Source organism: Mytilus edulis, chromosome 3 (assembly GCF_963676685.1).
Source record: "Mytilus edulis chromosome 3, xbMytEdul2.2, whole genome shotgun sequence".
In the NCBI taxonomy this organism is placed as follows: domain Eukaryota; kingdom Metazoa; phylum Mollusca; class Bivalvia; order Mytilida; family Mytilidae; genus Mytilus; species Mytilus edulis.
In genome coordinates, this window is record NC_092346.1 from 100,841,039 (window position 1) to 100,867,991 (window position 26,953).

The 26,953-nt window shown below is 32.3% G+C and overlaps 3 protein-coding genes across 6 annotated transcripts in view; 1 reads left to right on the forward strand and 2 right to left on the reverse strand.

The window, feature by feature from the left end:
• The window catches only part of LOC139517983 (DNA ligase 1-like), a 34,005-nt gene extending 15,794 nt beyond the window's left edge, over positions 1-18,211 (forward strand). For 3 of the 4 annotated variants that reach the window (XM_071309565.1, XM_071309566.1, XM_071309567.1), the window contains 7 exons: positions 3,977-4,055; positions 6,550-6,636; positions 7,170-8,224; positions 10,626-10,727; positions 11,930-12,012; positions 12,775-12,832; positions 17,567-18,211. In XM_071309565.1, coding sequence (XP_071165666.1) covers positions 3,977-4,055; positions 6,550-6,636; positions 7,170-8,224; positions 10,626-10,727; positions 11,930-12,012; positions 12,775-12,832; positions 17,567-17,593 — 1,491 coding nt within the window. In that variant the 3' untranslated portion in view covers positions 17,594-18,211. Of the gene's footprint in view, positions 1-61; positions 279-3,976; positions 4,056-6,549; positions 6,637-7,169; positions 8,225-10,625; positions 10,728-11,929; positions 12,013-12,774; positions 12,833-17,566 lie in introns of those variants that run through there. The other variant, XM_071309568.1, reaches the window with a different exon arrangement.
• A 158-nt stretch (positions 18,212-18,369) lies between these two features.
• Positions 18,370-23,725, reverse strand: LOC139515537 (uncharacterized). Its single transcript, XM_071305113.1, has 2 exons — positions 22,954-23,725; positions 18,370-18,446 (listed from the first exon to the last, which is right to left on the reverse strand). Exons 1-2 carry the CDS (start codon positions 23,723-23,725, stop codon positions 18,370-18,372), a joined length of 849 nt encoding a protein of 282 aa, XP_071161214.1.
• Positions 23,726-23,953: 228 nt separating this feature from the next.
• LOC139515538 (uncharacterized) lies at positions 23,954-24,688 on the reverse strand. The gene has a single exon (XM_071305114.1). It carries the CDS (start codon positions 24,686-24,688, stop codon positions 23,954-23,956), a length of 735 nt encoding a protein of 244 aa, XP_071161215.1.
• Between the last annotated feature and the right edge of the window lie 2,265 nt (positions 24,689-26,953).

The following is a 26,953-nucleotide window of genomic DNA, read 5'->3' on the forward strand; positions in this document are numbered from 1 at the left end:
TATATATATGTTTAAGGTTTTTTCAATAATTTTGCTTTCGTACTGACTTAAGTTTGCTTTTTTGTTATTATTCATTAAAAGCAGGTATATTTTAGCATAGTTATTTACAATGTTGAAAGTTTTCTCTGAAGAAAATATAAAAACTTAGAATTATTAATTAGTTCAGCTAACTTTAAAGATCAAAATTTATAATTATAATGACAGGCATGATTTAATCCTTTTGTTGGATAACCACTCTAATTAAAGATTATACAACTGCCAATGGAGTACAATTTAAGGTAAACGGACAGAAAGTCACAGGACAAAAAGTCACAGGACATAAAGTCACAAATTTGGTAGGACAAAAAATCACAGGACAAAGAGTCACAAATAATCTGATGACAATTATTTGAATATATAAGAAAAATATCTTGAAATATTTACTTTTGAATACATATATTCATATTAAAGTGTAGGAAATGTGTCATTATTCTTGAAAAATGAAGATTTATTTAATTTTAATCATGCATAGGGTATATTTCTTGGCACCATGAAGCCATTTAAGTGCAAAGCCACGTTGACATTTTGTTTTTTTTAACAACTATTTGATCATCTTTGATATTTTTTTGATAAATTTTGTTTACAATGTTGGTTTATATACAATAGTTAAAAAAAATACAAAAATATTCTTGTAAAAATAAGTGTTTTTTATTCAAAGAAAATATTCAGAAAAAATGAACTGTGACTTTTTGTCCTGTGACTTTTTGTCCGTGACTTTTTGTCATGTGACTTTCTGTCCTACATTCCAATTTATAACCTGGGGCAAAATAATGCAAATCTCATTTTTAATTAGACAAACAATAATTGAAATAAAAGACAGGAAGTTTGTTAAGATTTTTTTTATTCTCTAATAAAAAATTATAAACAGTATATATTTATATAGTGTCAAAGAGAGATAAATGTATCTTTTTCTGAAAAGAATTTCAATGCTTAGGCATTGGTTCATTGTTAAAAGGATTTTGTGTATTTTTTTATTTTTTATAAACATGTATATCATAACATTATAAGGAATCACCTGTTTATCTATTCTAAGCTTATATCTTATTGAAAATTATGCTGTTATGTATTTTAATACACTAAGCTTACTATTTTAACGAAGTACAGAACTTAACTTCAGACACATTTCTTATTTTAATATAAAAGATGTTGATTTATTGACAAGCACATAAATCCATTTGTTTCAAAAGCTAGATGTAAAGTAAATTATGGTAGGGGATCTGGTTGATCATAATGCAGCTTGAGACAATAGATAGAAATATAAAAGCAGTTGATAAACTCTTAAGTCATATCAGTACTTCAAAGTGATGAATACATATAAAGTTTTCATTTAAAATCGGCTATATTTCGTCAAACTATTTTACTAAAGTAATCTAAATGTAATCGAAAGTAATCGATGATTACACCATGATTTTTGCTGTAATTGATTAGATTATGATTACATGTAATCGAAAATGTCTTCGATTACAGATTACTGTCGATTACTGGAAAAAATGTAATCCATTACAGTCGATTACAATTACTGCAGATTACGATTACCCCATCCCTGTTGTGGTGTATCATGTAAAGAATATGTATAATATCTTCATTGTAAAAGAGGGATGAAAGATACCAGAGGGACAGTCAAACTCATAAATCGAAAATAAACTGACAACGCCATGGCTAACAAGAGACTGTCACAACGACAGCAAACCGGATTTATTAACATTTATTTGTGTCCTGTCAATATCACAAGAACCATAACTGATGAACGGTGAAAGTGAAAATCGTCAATATCAAATTTGACATCCATTTTGTCATCAGTATCAACATATTAAAATTTGAAAAGCTTAGGTTGAATGGTTCATGAGTAAATGCAACAACATGAATGGAAACTCCATTTTTCGATCTTTCAAGAACCATAACTGATGAACGGTAAAAGTCAAAATCGACATTATTGAACTTGACCTCCATTTTGTCATCACAGCATCAGTAACAACATATTAAAATTTGAAAAGATTTGGTTGAACAGTTCATGAGTAAATGCAGTGTCGGACACGACTGGAAAAGCCATTTTTCAATCTTTCAAGAACCATAACTCCTGAACGGTAAAAGTCAAAATCGTCATTATTGAACTTGACCTCCATTTTGTCATCAGTAACAACATTTTAAAATTTGGGAAGCTTTGGTTGAAGGGTTCATGAGTAAATGCACGGACAACATTTGGTTGCCGACAGACTCACTCACTCATCCCGCCGTTACACATCCCCAAATCAATAACCAACATTTTTGTCACAAAAATCCGGTTAAAAATGAAAATGTAATGTATTACCAGTTATAATGTTAACTGTACTAGAGGTCATTCTCTTAAACATCACATCCTTATTTTCATTTTCCTGATTTTATCTTATCTAGTTATTTGACTTTGAATGCCTAAAATGGGTACTTGAAATTAAAGTATGTATAAATTGATTGAGAGGCAAATTCTATTATTTTGTTATAAGATCTCTTACAAATATTAGACCTTAACCTCAGCAGATAGCAGCTGTTGATAAATTTTAAGAAATAGTTTAGAAAAAGGGAGAAGGTTTGGTACCATTAAAACGTTTAATCCCGCTGCAAATGTTTGCACCTGTCCTAAGTCAGGAATCTGATGTACAGTAGTTGTCGTCTATTTATGTAATTTATACGTGTTTCTCGTTTCTCGTTTTTTATATAGATTAGACCGTTGGTTTTCCCGTTTGAATGGTTTTACACTAGTAATTTTGGACCCTTGATAGCTTGTTGTTCGTAGTGAGCCAAGGCTCCGTGTTGAAGGCCGTACTTTGACCTATAATGCTTTACTTTTATACCGGTAAATTGTTATTTGGATGGAGAGTTATCTCATTGGCACTCACACCACATCTTCCTATATCTATTTGTAATGAAATATTTTTTACAATAACTTCAGTATTTTATATTTCATTATCAGATGTGAACTGCATGTCTATATTCCATCTCATGTTTATATGAAATAGATTAATTATTAATACTGCATGTACTATAAATGAATTATATGGACTAGGATGTTAATTATGTTTTCTACCATTACATATAAGGTTTTTCACTTTTAATATAAAACAAAATCCTGCTTTGATTTGTTAGACTTTTCTTTTTTTTATTGTTATGTTTATTTTTTCTTTAAATTTTGCTTCTCTTTTTCTATGATTACTGGTATATTTTAGTGTAAACCACTTTCAAAGTTATCACTTTGTTTTGAATAATAGTTTTAGCAGTTTTGGTATGAAGATGAGGCTTAAGAATCTTTTATTGTCTATTGCCGACTCATTAATGCAAATTGAAAAGTTACCATACATATTCTTTAATTTGTCCTAACTACACTTAGGAACAAGGTGTTCAGAAAATAAAAACAAAATTCACATTTTACAATTTACCATGGCAACAACATGAACATTAAACCACACAACAAAATGTGTGTGTTTGCAACTTTTTTCAATTTTCCTTGTTTGAATTTTTTTTTTTTTAAGTATATGAGATTGAAAAATATGTGCCCAACCAAGAAACAACTTTATATTTGGTGAGATTATGTCAATAGTTGTTATAAAGCTTTTCGTTAATCATTTTGTTGTTTCTTGGCTGTGCACACCAGCAGTTTTCTTTATTTTCTACATATATATCTTGTTTTCAACCATTTCTAAACGTGTTTTTAAATGGTTTAAATATTTTCTTCAGCAAAAACAGGGCCTAAATGCCCATACTCCTATATACTTAATAAAAATTACAATATTTGATCTATTCTCATTTACATCTATCCTAATCACTTTTTTAATCTTTTGTTTTTTTGTTATATATTTTTGTGTTACATACAATTTAACTTTATTTTACTGTTTTTCAAATACATTGAATATTGTAATCTTGATTTCATCATGTCAGTTGCTTATATACAGTTAATATTTTTAAGGTTGAGATATACAATAACAGATTTCCGAATTCAGGTGTGGTGTGCATGGGAGTAGTTTCTAATGTCATACTTAATGCTGGTATGTATTTATAGATTATCTGTGATCATCTCAAGGAGATTGATTTTCTCGCTTGAGCCGGGATGGTGAAAGCGAGAAAGTCAATCGAGTTGAAATGAACAATGATAATCTTTTTATCGCTACTTTACCTATGACGACGTTGTCAATTTCGTTAGCAACGCCACGTGCATGCTTAGTTTCTAGCGATAGTTTTCCATCTCAAGCGAGCAGCATGATATGAAAATTATCACAAATAAAGATCAAAGGAAAAATGCACAAAATAGCGATAAAAAACCTTATCGGTATTTAAAATTATTAAGCTTTGGATTTATTTGTACAAACTTCCCTCACCAATTTATGTTCCTTTAATTTCTTTTTTACATTTGAAAGAGAAATCAATGGATTTTTTATTAGATTTGATACTTTACAGATGAAATTTGAAGAAATTTTTCACCAATATATAGTCACATGATTTCATAACAAATGAACATCTATTTTGGAAGAATTCAACTGATAGTATAATCATGATAATTTCAGAAGATAAAAGTGATTATATATATCACTTGGTGTCGGCCATAAGTCGTCATCGTTTATCTTTTACAAAAAGCTTCTCTGAAACTACTAGGCCAAAGGAGTAGGTCCAGTAAGACCCCTTTATGGCCTCAAAATTAAAATCATGTAAACTTTAGTTTTTAATTGGAAAGTAGAATGCTTCTGCTACATAAATATGGGCTGTTTTTGATAATACAATGCACATATATCAGGTACTAGCAAAATCAGGTCATGCCAAATTACTGAAATCTTCATAATTGTAGCATTTTAGTTAAAGTTTAGACTGTTTCCGTCATAAATGAAAGTGGCCGCATTTGTGTTCATTCTTAATATTGAATTGTAAGTTGTATTTGATGATAATACATAACATATATAAAGGTTGAGGATGAAAATGGATGCGACCACTTTCAATTTTGACAAAAACATCTAAACAATATACACATAGACACTTAAGTATTTAAAAAGTGTCTAAAATCTTTCTTCTGATGAACCTGAAATTTGAGGCCAAAATCGGCCCTTACTGGACCTACTCCTTTAACCAAACTTTCAGTATCTATTTTCAACATGTTTTTGATGACCCTGCCTGCAAACCAACATGTCCAACATGGCTAAAAATAGATCAATGGGGTGTAAAATAATAACTTTGTCTAATTTTTTGAAATCCTTTAAAAAAGAGAAAGCTTGACAAGGGTTGGAATGTGCAGTCAATGTCGAGCTCTACCTATAGTTCTTTTGCCCATTATAATAAAATCTATAAAAAAAAAGATAAAAACTTTAGAAAGCAAACATTTAAAGCAAGACAAGATCAACTATAGTAAGTCAAACTTGACGAAAATTAGATGACTCCTTTTTAGAGTAATTGCCCTTTAATGATATGTTAACCAATTTTTTGCCTTCTTTGTGCTTCTTTTGCTTTGTGAATAAACCCATGCTCTAAATCCAATAAAATTTGTTTGCACACATGTATATTGACTACTGCAGAATAATGAATTTTATCAAATTGGAATGCATTTTATATATTTCATTTACTTAAAACAATTCAAAACTCTTAAATGATGCACATGTTGTTACTAATTCATTTATTATAGCTGTTATGTGTTGCAATTTGAAATTGACATATTTGACCTAGATATGACAACTGTTCATGCTGGCTGTTCAAAAGTCCTCCCTCCCAACAATCACATTGCCAGTTGTTTGCTTGTGTACAAACAAAAACAGGGAGGTTCATGGAAGAGCATACACAAACACTCTTCTCTTATACACATCGGATATAGAAATTACCTTAAAATTGTCCTAATCAGAATCGAAATATTTGATGCAAGTATTGCTCGGGCAAAAATAATCAGGAATATAATGCCTACCCATGTTAAAACTACAATTAAGTATAGCTTGCATCAATTATTTTTTGAATAATCTTGTCCTTGAAATTTATTGGTAAAGTATTAAAAATATATATAGCAACTTTTAATAGCTAGAATGATCAGCCATACAAGATCTACAAATATATCATGGTTTAAATCTTAAGTTAACTCTTTATGTGAGTTATTGCCCTTTTATGAAGAGGATTTTTACATTTTTTTTGCTGATCATTTTGATATTAAAGTAGAATACTGGTAGATAGAAACATAGATAAAAACCTTAAAAAGCAAAAATAATCAGCAAGATAAAGACCTACAAATATCAACATGACTAAATTAAAATGTTCAGATAACTCTTTTGCCCTTTCATGATGATTTTTGCCAAAATAGTGACATGTCAAAAAATATTTTTTTAGTTTTTATCCTGAATCTGATGGATATGTTCTTGAGAGCTAAATTTCTTTTGTAAGAATATACATTTAACAGAAATTATTCAATTAAAGTCTTTTGAACTATCCAAACTAGCTTTGAAACCGTGCTAAAAATTAAAGAATGAAAAGTACAAGATATATGTTTTTTAATATTATTATGATATATTTTTTTAGGGTCACCACACATGAAAAAAGACTTTGCAGAAAATGGAAATGTAAAAGGCATCTATTTGAAAACCTTTATGAATATAGAAATACATGGTTTGTAAAATGTGTTAGTTCTGAATATGCATTGTGAATTTTCATTGATTGATAAATTCTTGTTATTTAATACTGTTTTCAGCACTGGTAATTTCATGTCGACCACTGAGGTTTTATTGTTGTACAAAGCTAGAGTGCTTGCAGAGAACCATGACCTTCCTCCTGTCCCTCACGTTCTTGAGAATGGACCCCTTTTATTGTTTATATTTTGATAAAAATAAATCAATTGTCCTCTTGTTAATGAGACATTTATCTAATGCAAAAAATAACTAAAATACTCATGCTCAAAGCAGTCTCCATCAATAGATAGTTGTCTAACCAAAAATTCATCTGAAAAACTGAAATAATTAACCAATATTCATTTAAAACACTATAAATTAACAAATATCCATCAACTATTATCATATTCACCAAGTTATGTATCATGGTTTTAACAGCATATATAGTACATGTAGTATACACCACATATTTTTTTTTATATAATGCATTGTATGGAAAGTTAATAAATAAAATTATTATTCACTTTTCTTCAGATAGTGATAATTGCAATTTACAAAATAGTCAAATAGGAAAAGAGTTTGAAGTTGTAAATACAGCAATAACTAGACCGAAATTAGAACCAGGTCAGACAACAGAAATACACTGCAGTGGACCAGTCAATGTTTTAAAGTCTTATAAAGTAACAATTCCTAAAGAAAGGCAAGGAGGTATGGAAGAGACTGATAGCTCAGCCGTTCAAATTCTCAAAGATGTGAAAACTGAAAGGGGAGAGAACTTCATGGACATCATCTCTCAGGAAACAAAGAAAGATGAAAATATTAAGAAAGATATTGATAGTGGTTGTAATCCCAATAAGATTTTAAAAACTAATAAAGAACAAAATCAATCAAGCAATTATTGGCAGCCAAATGTTTATTCTAATTATAATTTGAGCAATACAGAAACAATGGGCATGTTACAAAGGATAAAGAAAGAGAGGACAGATGAAGAGGCAGAAGACATGCGTACTGCTGTAGAGGTAATTGAAGAGATCAGAAAGCAGAGAAAGGAACAAGAGGAAGAAATCAGAAAGCAGAGAAAGGAACAAAAAGAAGAGATCAGAAAGCAGAGAAAGGAAAAAGAAGAAGAGATCAGAAAGCAGAGAAAGATAAAGGAACAAGAAAAAAGGAATCAATTTATCAATTTACAAGCTAACAAAACTATAACAAATAAACAAGTTAAGTTTAAAAGGATGAAGAAAATTGTAAGAACAAAACGAAATGCACAGGGCAAAATTCTATCTCAAGAAACAGTCATGGTTGACCTAAATTCAGAGGAGGAAGCTGCTTTTAAAGAAAGATCCGAACACATCATTTTAAAATCGCAGACAAGTAATATAATTGACCTAACTTCAGAAGATGAAACTGATTTTGGAGAAAGATCTGAACATGAAATAGTAGAATCACAACCAAGTATGAGTGATATGATGAAACACCAACAGGGAGAAGGAGAGAAAGCAGTTATACCTAATAAAAACAGAACAGTGAAAATAGAACCGTATCATAATAATTCAGCTGCTGCATCTGGTGTACAATTTAATATTAGAACTGTAAGTAAATCTATATTGTAGGTGGAACACAATGTTTTTGTTGAGCCTGCGACTTTAGTTGTAGAAAGCTCAACATAGGGAGAGTGATCCGGCGGCAGCGGCAGTGTTAGCTAACTTCTTAAAAGGTTTATATTCAAGAAGGTGGAAGACCTGGATGCTTCATACTTTGTATATGGATGCCTCATGTTACGAAGTTTCCGTCAGTCACATGTCCAATGTCCTTGACCTCATTTTCATGGTTCAGTGACTACTTGAAAAAAAAGTTCAAATTTTTTGTAATGTTAAATTCTCTCTTATAATAAGTAATAGGATAACTATATTTGGTATGTGCGTACCTTGCAAGGTCCCCATGCCCGTCAGACAGTTTTCACTTGACCTCAACCTCATTTCATGGATCAGTGAACAAGGTTAAGTTTTGGTGGTCTAGTCTATATCTCAGATACTATATGCAATAGGTCTACTATATTTGTTGTATGGAATGATTGTAAGGTGTACATGTCTAGCGGGCAGATGTCATGTGACCTTGACCTCATTTTCATGGTTCAGTGGTCAAAGTTAAGTTTTTGAGTTTTGGTCTTTTTATCTGATACTATATACCATAGGTCAACTATATTTGGTGTATGGAAATATTTTTTTTATCTTTATGTCAGTCGCGCAGGTTTTATTTGACCGTGACCTCTTTTTCACTGTTCATTGCACAGTGTTAAGTTTTTGTGTTTTGGTCTATTTTTCTTAAACTATAAGTAATAGGTCAACTATATATGTTGTATAGAAGCATTGTTAGCTGTACATGTCTGCCTGGCATGGTTCATCTGACCTTGACCTCATTTTAAAGGTTCATTGGTCTTTGTTTAGTTATCTTGGTTAATGTTAAGTTTATGGTACAGTTGAAATAAAGCTTAGCTTTATACTTAGGACTATCAACATAATATCAATGATTTGTATAAAAGGCGAGACATTTCAGCGTGTGCACTCTTGTTTATAAGAGTTACAGGACTAAGCCCTCTTTGTTTGCCCCTTCCCCAGTTGCAATCAACACATTGTGGCAGGCATAGATATACCAGGTATTTGTAATCACCTTCACATCAACATTTCTTTACAGATTTAAAAAAAAAAATAGGTACTAACATGTCATCATTGTCTAGATCATTCTCTAAATTCAGTGTACAACTATTTTTCTAAGAGAAATGCCCCATGGAAATTTGATTATATAGAAAATTGTATTGTAAGTGCTCTCCTGTTTTAATCTTCCTGAACACCTTAGTTCAACCCTGTTTTTAGTGGGATTTATTTTGCTCAATCTTTAGTAGTTAAGACTTACTAATCGATTACTCGTTGCATTTACCGAGCAATACTCGAGTACTCGCTCGTTAAAACATTCAAAAAATGGAAACACAAAATTATAATACTAAATAGTAACCATTAATTTTGATGTAGTATGGGTCTTTGTTTGATGATAGTATAACTTTTAACATTATTATCTTGGACTTAAGATACTAGTTAGTTCAAGGAATTTTATACCATAATTGATAGCTCAAAAATTTACGACATGTTCCTGTTAGGTAAACTGTCTATTACCTAATCAAGTAATTAATTAAAATCTTTTGAAAAATTATTACTCAAACAACAGTATTTGGGACCCGTAAAAATGACATTTAATAATTAACAGGGGCGAATGAAAATATATGTTTTGACAGTAAAGAGGTTAGAGTGACTAAGATTATCTAAAAGTGTTAGCCTTGGAAATATTATCTTGTTCATATATCCTACATGTATCTCTGTTTAGAGGAATTTTAAATGACAGTTAAAAGCCAACATTCGAATCGTTATAGTATTTTGATTTTTATTAATTTCGATTAATGTAAAATTTCGTGGGAGTCGCTCGCAAAATAAAAATATTTATTTGTTTAAATTTAAGAAAGCAACAACATTCTAACAGGATACTGATTAGTCGAGTATCATTTTGGTAATCAATACTCAGTACTACCGAGCGATACTCGAGTACTCGAGTACTCGTTGACATCCCTTATCTTTAGTCTTGATAAGTTGTGAGTGAACATTATTGTTTGTTGTTACTCAAAGCAATATTTTAGATTTAGCATCAACACATGTACATTTTGCATTTTATTCTTTTAATCATGTTAATACTTCAGTTATAATTATTATAAATAACCTGAATTCACTGAAACTGCCTCTGATTTAATTGTGTTGATTCTTGACACAAATACATGAACGAAATTATTCAAAATACATATTTTTCACATTTTACTAACCATTGTTTAAAGAGAATTTGTAGGCCATGACAATATTTATGTATTTGTTTGTTTTTGTAATCTTCCTAAATTTCTTTGTCTTGAATTTTGATGCCATTGTGTATCTGTTCTGGTGATTTTGATTACAGAGTATAGAAGATACAAAAAGAGCTGTGATTATAAATAATTTATCTTCATCTACATCAGACAATACAATCAAAGAATTATGTGGACGTGCTGGACCTTTTCAGGTATTTTGTGATTGTAGATCAAAACAGAAACTTGAATATATTGAGCGATGTTCTCTGTTTTAGGTATCAAATGTTATAACTCAAGCAACTGAATTCCTTTTGCTATGATGTTTTTTTTCCTCCCGCATAACAAGCATCCATCCTTCTTTCCGCCTCTCTGATCTTGTTAGCACTCCAACAGGTACAACTCTTGCTAGATTTTTATAAAACTTATACTATAGGTTGATATAAGCAATATCTCAGACAAGTTCTATTATTGTGGCCAATCAACTTTTTTTTTTTTTTTTTTTTTTTTTTAAAGTTATGACCCTTGGAAATATCAATTTTTTTTTTTAAATTACCTGTAAAAGATCTTTGTTTTCTGCATCTTCCCTGTGCATGCTTTTTATTTATAAATTGCTTTAAATATCAAAACAAAAGTGTTTTTAGTTATTGAACCTGGAAAGATAAAATAAGTGCAACACGTGAAATGTTAGAACTCGATCTATTCTTTTATTTTAAACTTGGGAAAATGAATTCTTATATAGGTTAGAAAAAAACGTTATGTGACAAATGATAGTTAATGATCTATTCATAGCTCACCGCTGATGTGATTTGAACCAATGGGGTCTTGAATTGCCCTTATTTTTTTTTATGTTCTGTTTAATTATAATCACATCCATTAAAGATGATCATAACAAAGACACAGTGGTGACTTCATATACTCACACTGAACAACAAGCTATAAATGACCCAATAAATGACTGGTGTAAAACCATTCAAACAGGAAAACCAGTGGTACATATAAAAAAAAAAAAAAAACTCTTACAAATCACATCAACAAACGACATATTTCCTTATATAATTGTTTAGGAAGACTTTGCTGTTTTCATAAAATTATCTTTCTGAATAGTTAGTCTTATTCACCTAATACCAAATGTAGATAGAAGCTACTTCAACAAGTTATGACAGAAATGTGCTTACATTGTATTTTAGAATTTGAATCTAATGAAATCTCCCAGCCATTTAATAGGACCATAGTCTCATATCATAATTTGTTTACATGGAGTTATATGATAATATGCTAAATATCTATTCCTCTGAAACAAATATCTATTTCTTAAATGGGTAGCATCAATTTGTGCCTTACTTTATTATTTTTTATGCCCTTACCTAAGTGTCTTTTAATTCTTTGTAAGAACATAATTTTATTATTATTGTAGGGTTTTCTGAGATCAGGACAATCAGCATATGTTGTATACATGGATTTCAGGAATGCTTTGAAGTTTAAAAACAAATATCATAGGTAAGGTAAACATATATAATATAAAATGTCTGTCTTATATATATGTCAATGATTACGATCCTAATCTTTTTAACTGTCTTTTAAACTTTTTGATTTTGACCAGTTTCATTTACAGATATATATAAGAAGATGTGGTATGAGTGCCAACAAGACAACTCTCCATCTTAGTCACAATATGTAAAAGTAAACCATTATAGGTCAAAGTATGGACTTCAACACATGTTGTTTAAAGAGCTGGTAAATTTGGATAGAATTAATATTAATGGCTATCAAATTATTACTATCATGACATGTTATACTATGAATATTTTTTTCTTTCAAATCAGAATGGGATGTAACGAGCGGATGAATTAGGAGTTGAACACAGGATCTTTATGTCAATTAACAATGACTGCATGCTCCCAAAGAACATCTGCGTAATGACTTCTAGTACTTTTTTCCTAAATATCTACAATCTAATTTCTCCTGCTTCGTTTTTCATGATTTTAATTATCCGTGCAACAGTTTTTGCTACTTTTATTTCTGTTGTCCCCCCCCCCCCCCCCAACCCTCTTATATACATGTGTATATATGACTTTACAGTTATTAACACTTTTGGTCTAATATGTCTTGTCTGTACTTATATTTTGGGACTGCACAAGTAATTGTTGATTTTTCTCCTGATGTTATAATTCTTGTGTGCAGATTGTATTGTAACTTTTGAAATTGAAAGTCTTAACAACTAAATAGTACCATATATCATGTATATTGTTCTCTTTTCAGATATATACTTGATTTATCAGTTCTTTCTGTGGAGTTGATTCAAGAATCAGTACTGATGGTATTTATCTCTTTTATACAATTATTATTTACAATATTTATATAGGGCATTATCTAGTTAAACTTACTCTAAACACTTAAAAGAAGAAAAAAACAATCAATGTAGTTAAAGGAGGTGTTTCACAATATAATTATCAATACAATTAATAGAATGAATTAAGATAACAAGCACAAAAAGGAAACAGAACAAGTAAATGGCACAAACTAAACAAAGATAACAGTTACTGTCAGTTTAAGAATGTAATGAGGTTATAAAGAAAGAATCATAATGATAAAAATCATTTAAGATGGTACCTAACACTACAGGGAGATAACTCTGTAAAATCTGCTAAACGTTTTAATTACGTTGTGTTGTTCAGGGAATATTAGGCTTCTCATTGATCAAAATTAGTGTTTGTCAAACTGCTATATAACCAGTGTAAGTTTTCTGATAAATTGCACAGTTGGTTCAAATTTTTTGAAATTTTTATATTTTTGTCGAAGGGTCAGAATAAATATTTTGTCAAAATTTTATGAAAATTAAACGAGCCAAATAAATTTTAGTCAAGGTGTTGGGTACCACCTTAAGTTTATTTTCAATGCAACTGACCAAAAAGTGCAATATAACCTATTGTCATCAGGTTACCTTGAACTTTAGAAGAAAAATATGTTTATGATAAATCACTAGGTCATATAGGATTTAAGCTTAATGCCTAATTTCACTTATTGCCGCTAACATATACATGTATACTTAGACATAGCCACTCTTTTCTTTATAGGGTCTGTTTAAAAATTATCTTAGCTTGGTTTCTGATACTAAAGAAAACATATATACATTTTTTGTCGAGCCTTCGACTTTAGTCGAAAAAGCGAGACATAGCGATTCTACATTCCGTCGGCGGCGGCGGCGTCCACAAATATTCACTCTGTGGTTAAAGATTTTGAAATTTTAATAACTTTCTTAAACTATCCTTGAATTGTACGAAACTTTGACAGAATCTTGTTTATGATCAGGAGATAGTATCCAGAAGTAAATTTTGTAAAAATAAAATTCCATTTTTTCCGTATTTTACTTATAAATGGACTTAGTTCTTTCTGCCAGGAAACATTACATTCACTCTGTGGTTTAAGTTTTTAAAATTTTAATAACTTTCTTAAACTATCCTTGAATTGTACGAAACTTTGACAGAATCTTGTTTATGATCAGGAGATAGTATCCAGAAGTAAATTTTGTAAAAATAAAATTCCATTTTTTCCGTATTTTACTTATAAATGGACTTAGTTCTTTCTGCCAGGAAACATTACATTCACTCTGTGGTTTAAGTTTTTAAAATTTTAATAACTTTCTTAAACTATCCTGGAAATGTACAAAACTTGGCCAGAAGTTTGTTTATGATCAGGAGATAGTATCCAGAAGTAAATTTTGTAAAAATAAAATTCCATTTTTTCCGTATTTTACTTATAAATGGACTTAGTTTTTCTGCCAGGAAACATTACATTCACTCTGTGGTTAAAGTTTTTAAAATTTTAATAACTTTCTTAAACTATCCTGGAATTGTAAGAAACTTGGCCAGAAGCTTGTTTATGATCAGAAGATAGTATCCAGATGTAAATTTTTTTTTTTTTTTTAAATTCCATTTTTCCCATATTTAACTTATAAATGGACTTAGTTTTTCTGCCAGGAAACATTACATACAGTCTGCAGTTAAAGTATTTAAAACATTTTTAAGATTCTTAAACTAGCCTGGAATTTTACCAAACTTGGACAGAAGCTTCTGACAATCAAAAGATAGTATCGAGAGGAATAATTTTATTGATTTTTTTCATAATTTTTGATGAGTGTGTGATTAATTAACACCAAAAGTAGGCGAGACACTGGGTTCCGCGGAACCCTTACAAATTTTTTCAAAAGCAAATGTTATGAAACTAATAAACAATGCTTATTTAACAAAAAAACACATTTTTGTAGTGTCACTTTTACTGTTCTTGAGTTATATATCTTTAGAATCTTATATCCAAGCAGGGCATCATCTTTGTCCCATTGACACATTCCCCATTTATCTTAATCTTTTTCACAAAAAATTTACAACAAAATATGATTGTATATATAAAGTTAAAATAGTAATGACCTACAAGTATTTTTTCTCATAAGATTGTTTGGGAGTATGCAACAGGAAATACACCTATTTTTCATTTTCCTAAGATGAAACTGCATGTAACTTTATGATGATCAACAAAAAATCCTTCTGTTTCCCTAATTAATGGGCTTATTTTTGGGCAGTCACCATTACTCTTTAACACTGACAGCTGCAATTGTAGGTGAGGACCCTTTCTCAATTTATACCATTTTAGAGTTGTGTATAATTATGTCCTTGACTTGAAATGTTCGTCAATTATACACGCCTTTATGGCGTCACTAACCAGATAGAGGGGACTGTCTGTATCCATGCATTTCTCTAGTGACTGAATTTCAATTATAAGAATTTAATTTGCATAAAAATTCGTGCAATGTAGCATTATATTTCTATCAATCAATCGCTCATTATTGGAACGGAAATGATGACGCCTTTAATCTCACAAATGATGTTCACTAAATCCAACGTTTTTGAAGGAAATGCAACAAATTCAAAAGTTGTCTATTTGTTTTGTCTTGCTGCAACAAAGTCTCCAATGCTTATATAAAAAAAAAAAAGTTTGCTGTTTTTGGCATAACCAATGACCATGATAACATTAACAGTACACAATTTGTTATAGATTATTTTTTTTTTATAATTTATTTTTTTCTTCATGAATTTACAAGTATCAACATATATTTATCTTGTGGCACAATAAGCAAGCAAATGAAATAAATAAGTATAATAAGCATTCTATGAACTAACACTTAGAAATCTATGGATTAAGTAAAGTAATAACATTTTCATTCATATAGTAATAGTAGTGCAAGAAATATATGAGCATACATATGGTATGATATAACAGTATACAAATAATTTCAAATGCTCATATACATACATGTATCAATTTAATCAATAACCTTAGCCCAGGGGTTCCAGTACAAGTTGTGTTCTTCCACACTTAAGTTTTTTGAAGAAATGTGTTTCTCTAAAATCAAGTTTTCTTTTATGTAATTTTGAAGACCTTTTATATTAGGTTTTATATCTTGCATCTTACATCTGTAAATAAAGTACTTCGTCAGTAAGATAACTTTATTCTTAATAAAATTCAGTTTATAATTTTCATAGAGGCCAAAAATGACAATTTTCAAATTAAGTGGAATTTTGATAAGAACCTTATCGAAAATCCATGAATTTAGATTGTGCCAAATGTCGGCTACAATATGACAACCCCAAAGTAAATGTTCTATAGTTTCAGGCTCTTCCTTGCAAAATGTACACAAATTACAATTAACAAGCTTCATTTTAAATAGTAAAGCATTTGTCCCTAAAACATAATGAATAATTCTATATTGAAACCAACATAACCTAGTGTTTTTTGAAACCTTGGTAACACACAAGTGTATTTTTTTCCAATTTTCTACAACTTTGTTAAGAATACCTTCCCATTTTTTTCTGCTACAAAATTTGTAGGTTAATTCCTTGATTTAAAATAGTATACATATCCTTTGAGCCTTTTTCAGACTTAAAGAAAATATTAATGTTAAAAGGTATAATAGCCTGATGTTTTTATCTCTTTCAGTGTTGATTCCAATGTCTTGTAGCCACTTTTTTAGTTCTAATGTAAGTCCATAAAACTGAAGAAACATGGTTTTGAAATTATACATAATTTCAAAATTTTCATACGTTAATATATCTCCCATGTTCATCTAACAGGTCATTTACAGTCCATACACCATGATGTGCCCAATTTTTATAGTAAACGCTGACATTATCAATTTTAATATGTTCGTTATGCCATATAGATGTAGAAATGACTTCCTCAAAATAAAATGGATGTCTGAGTTTTGACATAGTTTTCCAGGCATGAAAAACTTCATCCCCAAATTATTTTTTGAATTTTTTAATAATTCCAAAATAAGGTAACTCTGTAAAATTTATATTTTGGTTGGAGGTAAATAATTGAATTCATTTCGATTTTGACTTAAATAATCTTCTTACCCAAGTAAGTTTTAACCCTTGTATAAAATTTCTCAAATTAATCATTTTTAGGCCCCCTCGGAAGTATTCCTGACATAGAAGATCCCGCTTTATTTTGTCAGGCTTATCATCCCAAGTGAATGAATAAATTTTACTATTAGGTTGACTTATCATATTATCATCTGGACCTGGGATGGACAGGAACAGATGATTAAATTTTGATATAATTAATGACTTTATAATTGTTATTTTACCAAACGGGGTAAGTGACTGTTTTGACCATTTTTGTAATATTTTTTCTATTTCTTGTATTCGAGGAGCATAATTTAGATTTAACATTCTATCTAAATCAACACAGAAAGTGATACCCAATAATTTGAAGGAACTGAAACCCCATTTCAGTCCCCACTTTACACATATTTTGTCTTGACTATGTTTTTTACTACCCATCCATATAACGTTTGTTTTGTCTAAGTTAATTTTCAGTCCTGATATCTCAGCATAGAATTATAATATACAGAGAGATGCATTCAGCGAGGAAGGTGACCCATCTAAAATAAGTGATGTGTCGTCTGCATATTGAGACAAGATATACTTTGAATCGTCTATCGTAATACCCTTGATCTCATCACTGTTCCTTACTAAAATGCCTAATATTTCAGCACATAGCAAGAAAAGGTAAAAGGTGAGGAGACAAAGGATCACCCTGTCTACAGCCTCTCTCCACACAGAAAAAGTCTGACAGACAGCAGTTCTGGGTGACAGTAGATGTTATATCGTTATAAAATGTTTTTATCCAGTTCATAATAGAGTCTCCATAATTAAAATACTTCAGTGTGCAAACTTCTCTTTCTGATTGGTTGTTATATATATACAGAAAATCTCATGCAAAGAGAGAAGTCTTTATATTAATGCAAATAGTTTTGCAATATTAAAGATAACAAACCCTGCATATGAATAATGTGTACTGCATGTACCAATGGATGTAACTATTTTGGAGAGGGGGACTTCAACAGAGTGAAAAACAATGGAAATTGTAGGATATAAATCTGGATGAATAGAGAAGATATGAGATTATTAAAGGTAGAATTGAAACAACAAGCAAGTTACAAAAGTTAACCACAAATTAAATGTTATGTACATAGCCATATATTATAGAGTTATATAAATAGCAATATACGTTTTTTGATTGAGTTAAGTCTTCCAATTGATATTTTATAGTGTGTCTTTCTATGTTGTGATGTTATACTATTGTTTCAGAAAAGGAAGAAGGTTTGGTGCCATTAAAATGTTTAATCCAGCTGCAATTATTTTGTCATGCATTACTCTCCGAAAACTTGTTTTATATATGATTATTAGACAGTGTGCCAAATGTTTGTGTGTATGCTTATATCTATATCTATTGGTATGTCTTGCCAAATTCATCAAAAAAAACATGAAAAGGCTGTAAGACATAAGAACAATCTCAGATTACTATTTGTAAGAAAATAGTGAGATGTATTCTAACATGACTATTTGGACCAGTGTAATACTTTTGAAGAACTAGAATTACAAGGTATATGCTTATATATAATCATACTTTGTCCTGTAGTGTGTCAATCAACCAGAAAACTTACTATCATAGTATGTGACACAGTGTGCCAAATCTCAAAGTGTATTGGCATGTTATGAATGTTTCATATCACAAGATGAACTCAATACATCAGCATGTGAGGCAGTGTGCCAAACCGGGTGCCAAATCAGGTGTACTCAATTTATTGCCATATGACACATTTTGCCAGGTGAGCTCAATCTCTTGGCATGTGACACAGTGTGCCAAATCACAAAGTGAACTCAATCCATTGGCATGTGACACAGTGTGCCAAATCATAAAGTGAACTCAATCCATTGGCATATGTCACACAGTGTGCCAAATCATCAGATGTATTCAATCTGTTGGCATGTGACACAGTGTGCCAAATCACAGATGTACTAAATATATTGGCAAGTGGGAGGACAGTGTGCCAAATCATCAAATGTACTCAAAATATTGGCATGTGACACATTGTGCCAAATCTCAAGGTGTTCTCAATCTATTGGCATGAGACACACAGTTCCAAATCACCAGATGTACTCAATATTTTGGCATGTATCACATTGTGCCAAATCACGTGTTTTCAATGCATTGGCATGTGACACAGTGTGCCAAATAACCAGATCTACTCAATGTATTGGTATGTGATACAGTTTGCCAAATCACAACCTGTTATCAATGCATTGGCATGGGATACAGTTTGCCAAATCACAACCTGTTCTCAATGCATTGGCATGGGATACAGTTTGCCAAATCACAAGGTGTTCTCAGTGTGTTGGCATGTGATACGGTTTGCCAAATCACAAGGTGTTCTCAATGTATTGGTATGTGATACAGTTTGCCAAATCACAACCCGTTCTCAATGCATTGGCTTGTGATACAGTTTGCCAAATCACAAGGGGTTCTCAGTGTATTGGCATGTGATACAGTTTTCCAAATCACAAGGTGTTCTCAATGTATTGGTATGTGATACAGTTTGCCAAATCTCAACTTGTTCTCAGTGTATTAGCATGTGATACAGTTTGCCAAATCACAACGTGTTCTCAGTGTATTAGCCTATGATACAGTTTGCCAAATCACAACGTGTTCTCGGTGTACTAGCATGTAATACATTTTGCCAAATCACAAGGTTTACTCAATGTATTGGCATGCGATACAGTTTGCCAAATCACAACCCGTTCTCAAAGCATTTCCATGTGATACAGTTTGCCAAATCACAAGGTGTTCTCAGTGTATTGGCATGCGATACGGTTTGCCAAATCACAAGGTGTTCTCAATGTATTGGTATGTGATACAGTTTGCCAAATCACAACTTGTTCTCAGTGTATTAGCATGTAATACAGTTTGCCAAATCACAACGTGTTCTCAGTGTATTAGCCTATGATACAGTTTGCCAAATCACAACGTGTTCTCAGTTCACTAGCATATGATACAATTTGCCAAAATCACAAGGTTTTATACTCAATGTTTTGGCATGTGATACATTGTGCCAAATCACATGGTGTACTGTACTTAATCTTCTGTTATGTGAAACATTGTGCGAAGTGACAAGGTGTACTAAATCGTTTGTTATTTGAAACATTGTTCGAAGTGACAAGGTGTACTCATCGTATTGGTATGTGATATATTTTGTCAAATTACAAGGTGTCACAGTACTCAATCTATTTGAATATGATGCATCGATCCAAAATTCACAAATATATCCAGTATGGTATCTTTTACTTTCATCTAAGGTATCGAAATGGTGCATGGTGACACGTCGTCAGATGACCTTTTTCTATGGTCATCTGACGACGTGTCACCATGCACCTTTGTCTACGATCATTTTCAGACTCAAAACATAAAGTTAAGTTTTCAGAGTAATTTTTAAAAATTGAAGATGTGGCATGATTTCCAATGAGACAACTTCACATTAGACACCAAATCACGTAAAATTTAGAAACTATATGCCTTCACCAAAGCAAGCTTTTTAAAACTTCGAAATGTCAAATGTAAAACACTTCATACGAGATAACTAACAGACTGTTTTCTGTACAAAACAATTAACAAAACCCAAGAATGATATACTAGTATACAGCAACAAACGAAAACCACCGAATTAAGGGTGTGTACATCAGGTGTCTGTGGTCAAGTTTTGTTATCCATGAGAATGAGTTGCGATTCTCAGCACACGATAAACCAATAATTGTTGGGATGTGACGTGGATTGCCTGCGAGAAGCCTTTGACCCACAGGCACTCATCTCAGAAAAAAACAAACCCTATATATATATATATATATATATATAAAAGTCTATAAAAACGACCAACCAGCAAATTTACTATGTACCGGATCGTCTAGAATAGGCGATACTATGCAGATAAGGAAAAAATTATATCAGTCTAAAGATTTGCACAACGGTACTGATATAAGATGTTATAATACGAAAATGTTGTTATTAAATCGTGCTGACAAATATTTCGGCTCAACAAATGGCCTTCTTCAAGTGTCACAAGTTTTAACAGTATTTAAGTTTTAGACTGATATATATATATATATATATATATATATATATATATGCAAATTTTTGGTTCTTCCCTCGCCGGGATTCGAACCCATGCTACTGTGATATCGTGACACCAAATCGCCTGCACTGCAGCCGTCCCGCTAGACCACACGACCACCTGGGCTCTCAAAAAAGAGCTTTCGGTGGGCATGTGTTACCTTTCCACGTCAGTTTTAATCTAGCGGCGTACTACAGTACATGATATATTAGGCATGAAGATGTTATTGTTACAGATCAGCTGAATTATCTATAGTAAAGGATCCTACAAATTAATGTAAGATACAGTCACAGAAAATAATTATATTCATAAGTACGTCTGAGTCAGTGACAACCCTACAACAGATGTATCCATCGGATCGCCATCAATGATGGTGATACATGGCTGTGTACATAATGTATATACAACTCGTCTAAACATCAACCCAACAATGTTAGATCTGTAAATTCGTGTGGTCTAGCGGGACGGCTGCAGTGCAGGCGATTTGGTGTCACGATATCACAGTAGCATGGGTTCGAATCCCGGCGAGGGAAGAACCAAAAATTTGCGAAAGCAAATTTACAGATCTAACATTGTTGGGTTGATGTTTAAAAAATGAAAAAAAACGCAATATTTCGCTAGACCAACTAGCTTTATCAAGCGTGCATCTATCCAGGTGAAATCGGATGTAGATGATAAGAAACTTTTGCAGCTCAACGTCTGTGTTGCACTGAACTGCCTTCAAAATAAGAAAATTTTGCAGCTCAATGTATATGACCTCTTGCATTTAGCTGCTTTGAAAATAAGAAAATTTTGCAGCTCAATGTACATGTTGCACTTGGATTTAGCTAAAAATACATAATTGGTAGTTGAAGTTAGCAACGTCCATTGGCCAATATTACGGGATAAAAAGGACGATGCTTTGTTTTAAATTATTCTTTATCTTTCCTGTATCTTTTTTCGTCTTTTTCGTTAAGACCATCAGGTTCTAAAGTGGAGTTGGTGGATCCAAAAGTTTTCTCTTCTCCTTCTCGCCGTGGTGTCCCATTCGGTGTTGACTTCTATAATTTGGAAAGTGACATTATCAAAAGGATGTTTCGTTGAACGAAGATGTCTTGTGAGAGGACAGTTTTTGTTGGTTTTGTACGATGAACGATGGTTATTGAGCCGAATATTAAATTTGTCCATTGTTTCTCCCACATACTGAATGCCACAAGTGTCACATGTTAATATATAAATTGAGTTCTCCGTTTTACAGTTGGAATTAGAGTAGATGGTATAATTTTGTTTAGTAACGGAGCTGATGAAAGAACTGCTTGTATTGGCAGCTTTACAACACAAACAATTCCTTCGACCACATTGTTTGTAGCAACCGGGCGATGGATTAGGCTGCTTGGTTAATACAGATGTCACTAATTTGTCACGGATGTTTTTAGGTCTTCTGAAGGCCATGACTGGTGGTGAAGAAAATACTTTTTTTAGATTTAAATCATTTTCTATAATTTTCCAATGCTTCTGAACAATGGATGACACATTTTTAAAATCAGGATGGTAAGTGAGTACAAGGGGTGTTCTGTTAGCTGCTTTATTCTTATCTTTGTACTCAAGAAGTTCTTGGCGACTAGTTTTGTTTGCTCTTTCGAAAGCGCTATCAATAATGTTGTTATTGTATCCTCGAACAACTAGATGTTTACGAAGTTGTCCAAGTCTAGCATTTTTCGTATTTTCAGTAGAGCATATTCTCTTGATTCGCAATGCCTGGCTGAATGGGATACCACGGGAGCAGTGTTTAGGATGGCAACTTTTAGGAGAAAGGAATTGATGTTTGTCCGTTTGTTTGGTATGAAGGTCCGTTATAATGGTTCCGTTCTTGATGTAACTCGTAGTATCGAGGAAGTTTATTTTCTCCATAGATGATTCATATGTAAATTTTATTGAATGGTGGAAAGAGTTGCAGTGTTCTAGAAATTCATTAAGATGTTCTTGTGAATCTGTCCATTTGAAATCAATATCGTCAATGAATCGGAACCATGATAAGGGCTGATATGGAGCACTAGCCAAGAGGCGTTTTTCAAGTTGGCCCATAAATATGTTGGCATATGACGGGGCCATTTTTGTGCCCATACTAGTACCGTCTATCTGGAGATAGTGTTTTTCATTGAAAGAGAAGTTGTTATTCTCCAGTACTAGTTTCAGAAGTGTAACAAGGCACTCAGTAGGAGGATTTTTTTCACTACGAGTGTTCCATGCCTCTTCACAGGCTGCTATTCCTTCGTCTTGTGGAATGTTGGTATATAAAGAAGACACGTCCATGGATGCAAGTATAGTATTGCTTGGTAAAGGATTGAGGCTTTCCATTTTCTTGAGATAATCAGTTGTATCTTGAATGAATGATGGTAGTTCTTTCACATGAGGTCTTAGATGATGGTCTACAAATTCTGATATCTTTTCAGTTGGATGACTATTCGCTGACACAATTGGTCGACCTGGATTGCCCGTTTTATGTATTTTAGGCAACATATAGAATCGTCCGGCCTTTGCTTCGTTCTCAAGAGGTCGGAGATAATCAAAGGTGTCATTGTCTATATGCTTTTTGTCGAACATCTCTTGAAGGATGGTGTTGATCCTTCGAATAGTATTAAGCGTTGGATCTGTGGTTAATTGTTTATAAAAAATGGAGTTAGAAAGTTGTCGATTCCCCTCTGCTATATAGTCTGTTTTATCCATGACAACCACAGCGCCCCCTTTGTCGGCAGGTTTTATTACAATATCCTCTTGATCTTTTAACGCTTTCAAAGCTATACTTTCTGACTTGGATAAATTATAATTTCTTGTATTTGTTATACAGGACTTTATATCAGACCTCACGTAGTTAATGAATGACTGCAAGTTATCATTTTTGCTCTTTGGTGGTTTCCATGAACTTTTTTTCCTAAATTTTGGGATGGGCGTGACTTATTCATTGGTGTCAGTATCTGAATCTGTTAATCCGGCTTCTTCGAGGTTTTTCTTGCCTCTATTGTAGAAAAAATCTTTCAAGCGTAAACGTCTAGCGAATTGGTCTAGGTCTTCGTCTAGCTGAAAGTTATTTACAGTTGATGGGATAGGACAGAAGTTTAAACCTTTACTTAAAAGAGATTCCTCAGCCCGTGTAAGTTCTTTAGATGACAAATTTACAACAATGCTTTCAGTTTTTTGTTTCCGTCTTTTAAATTTTCTTTTTCTAGGGATCTTATGGTTTGTTATATTAATATCATTCATATGCTGATTTAAATTGACAGTATGAATTTTATCTCTTTGAAATTTATTCCTTTGTTTTTCTTTATGTTTTAATAGTTCAATTTGTTCAATATCTGCGAGGCGACGTTTAATTATTGCTAAATCGTCACGAGAAATGTTACTATTGTTGATGATATCTGATATTTCATTTACAATTTGTTTGTAATTTGTGGTTGTAAAAGAAAGTAACAGTTGAAGAAGCTGGATTGAACAGTTAAACAGAATTTCATTCCAACGGCTCATGAATCTTTTGGATTTATGTCCCGGTGCCTGGGGACTCACTTTGATGTTTAAACCTTTTGGTACAGTTTTACTTTGAATATAATTTTGTAAGTTAGATAAATGATGTTCAGTTTGTAGTTTCTTTTTAGTTAAAGATCTTAATTTCTTGAAATGCTGTGAGCTATCCATGTTGTAAAGATAGCGATAGATTTGAATGGATTACACAAACATTTGTGTAATGCGTGCTACTGGATATATCTAGTATATACCTGTATATAGGAATATTTTTTATATAACTAGTATATACCTGTATATAGGAATATTTTTTTCTGAGACGAGTGCCTGTGCTTTGACCCACAGGCACTCATCTCAGAAGAAAAAATCCTATACCCGGCCACCTAAAGCTTCATTTTATGAAGCCCAGGTGGTCGTGTGGTCTAGCGGGACGGCTACAGTGCAGGCGATTTGGTGTCACGATATATATCCCGTTGAGGGAAGAACAAAAAATTTGCGAAAGCAAATTTACAGGTCTAACATTGTTGGGTTGATGTTTAGACGCGTTGTATATACATAATGTACACAGCCATGTATCACCATCACTGCTGGTGATCCGATGGATAAAATCTGTTGTAGAGTTGTCACTGGCTCAGACGTACTTAAGTATATACTAGCAAATTTTGACCAATCAATTGGTTCTTTTTGTCAGTATGTTAACCATAAACTATGTAAAAGTTATTTAACATTTTGGAATAAACTGAAGTATCAAACAATTAACTCCGAAAAAGGGTAGCTTGTTACTTATTTTTCTACAAAAAATTGTTTTAAAAAAGAAAAATATTTAGAATTGCAGGACTTCAAAAAAAAAGACAGTCAATTTGTAAGTTAAGAATAAGAGCTCACTCTTTAAAAATTGAGACAAACAGATATTAAAAAAAAACACATAGAAAGATCTGAGCGTCTTTGTTCTAATTGCTTACTTGGTAAAGTTGAAGACGAGCTTCATTTTTTATTAGAATGCCCTCGCAAAGTTAATGATATCGAAAGGGGCGATTTTTTTTAAGACATTTCTAAAAAACTGTTATAATTTTATGAATTTAAATAAATCTTCTAAATTTTTATGGCTCTTGACCCAAGAAAATGTTACTCTTATGGGCAAACTGGGCTGTTATATTTGTGACTGTTTTGAATTAAGGAGATCAGGTATGTACACTGACACTATGAGTCAAGTAAATAATTTGAGAATAAATACATATATAATGTTGTGTAACGTTTTTCGTTTATTACATGCATCATTGGGTTTTATTATCATGGTATAATTAGATTACTTATTCTCATTAACTGTTATAAAGTAATTCCTTACAATCTTTGTTTATCGCCTTCAATCAGATTGTACTTGTTAAATGTCAAATCAATCATGTTAATCAGCTGGTGCCCCTTTGCTAAGTTTATACAGGTGTCTCGATTGACCTTAGCTTCGGTTGACCTTAGCTCCGGGCTCCGGGCTCCTGTATTATAGCTCCTGTAGAATATTTCTTTGTTCAGAGTCATTTAACCATATTGTAATCAGGTTACTAGAGGAGTATAAAAGAGAGAAATAGATAGTGAGAAGAAGAGTAAACCAATCCATGCCGTACAGATAGACGTAGGTGTTGGCGTACCCGCGTTAACATGCACTCCAAAACCATTGTATCATGGGGAGTGTTATGCCGATTAACGTCCGAGGGCTGTATCCTAGGCTGTTGGGTGATACGACCTTCATTTTACTGCCTCACGGCTTTGGTCCTGATAACGCTTCCTGTCATCTTTAAAACTACGTCCACGATTCATCTACCAGTACTCCATCATCGAGGTTAGCGGGCTGCCAAGCTGACCAAATTGGCCCTGAAAGCAGCCGTTGTGAAGAATAACATCAAAATAGTAAAAAACCAAAATCAACTCACCAAAACCAAGATGGCGGCCTCCATTCGGCGTCCTTACTACCTGTTCCTGACCCACGGCAGAAAATATTTAAATGCTCATCAATCGCCTTCGGGCACCGAGCCGACCGTGCGAGGGCTGTATAGCCAGTCAAGGTCGTTAAACACTTCCATTTGTTGAGAAGAAGAGACGAGATACGATATACAAGACGATTTTGTGTACGAGAGGAGTGTACATAGGAGATTTAGGATTATGTCACCATATTGTTGAGCCTGCAGTTTAGATGTTGTAAACTTGTATTACTGTTACATGTACTTTGGATTTTGAATAATACAGTATTGAACTTTTAATCGACTTTGTGTTTATGTTAACTTGCAAGACTTCGTTCAGACTACACCAGGATCCATTTATTTATTTATGTGACCAGGATTCCCTTAATCACGCTACCAGAGATTTTTAGGGTAACCCTGTTAAGGAGTATACTTGGCATTTGTCGTCCGTGGACGTGTGAAACGTAGACACCAAACAACAAAGCAC

Bases quoted from the DNA above. Each gene is read 5' to 3' on its own strand.
- LOC139515537 (XM_071305113.1), bottom strand. From the start codon at position 23,725: ATGGATAAAACAGACTATATAGCAGAGGGGAATCGACAACTTTCTAAC. The intron at 18,447-22,953 runs GCAACTCTTTCC...TTGTAATTCTAG, and splicing joins TAATGAATTTCTAGAACACT to TTCTTCAAAAGTATTACACT.
- LOC139515538 (XM_071305114.1), bottom strand. From the start codon at position 24,688: ATGGATAGCTCACAGCATTTCAAGAAATTAAGATCTTTAACTAAAAAG.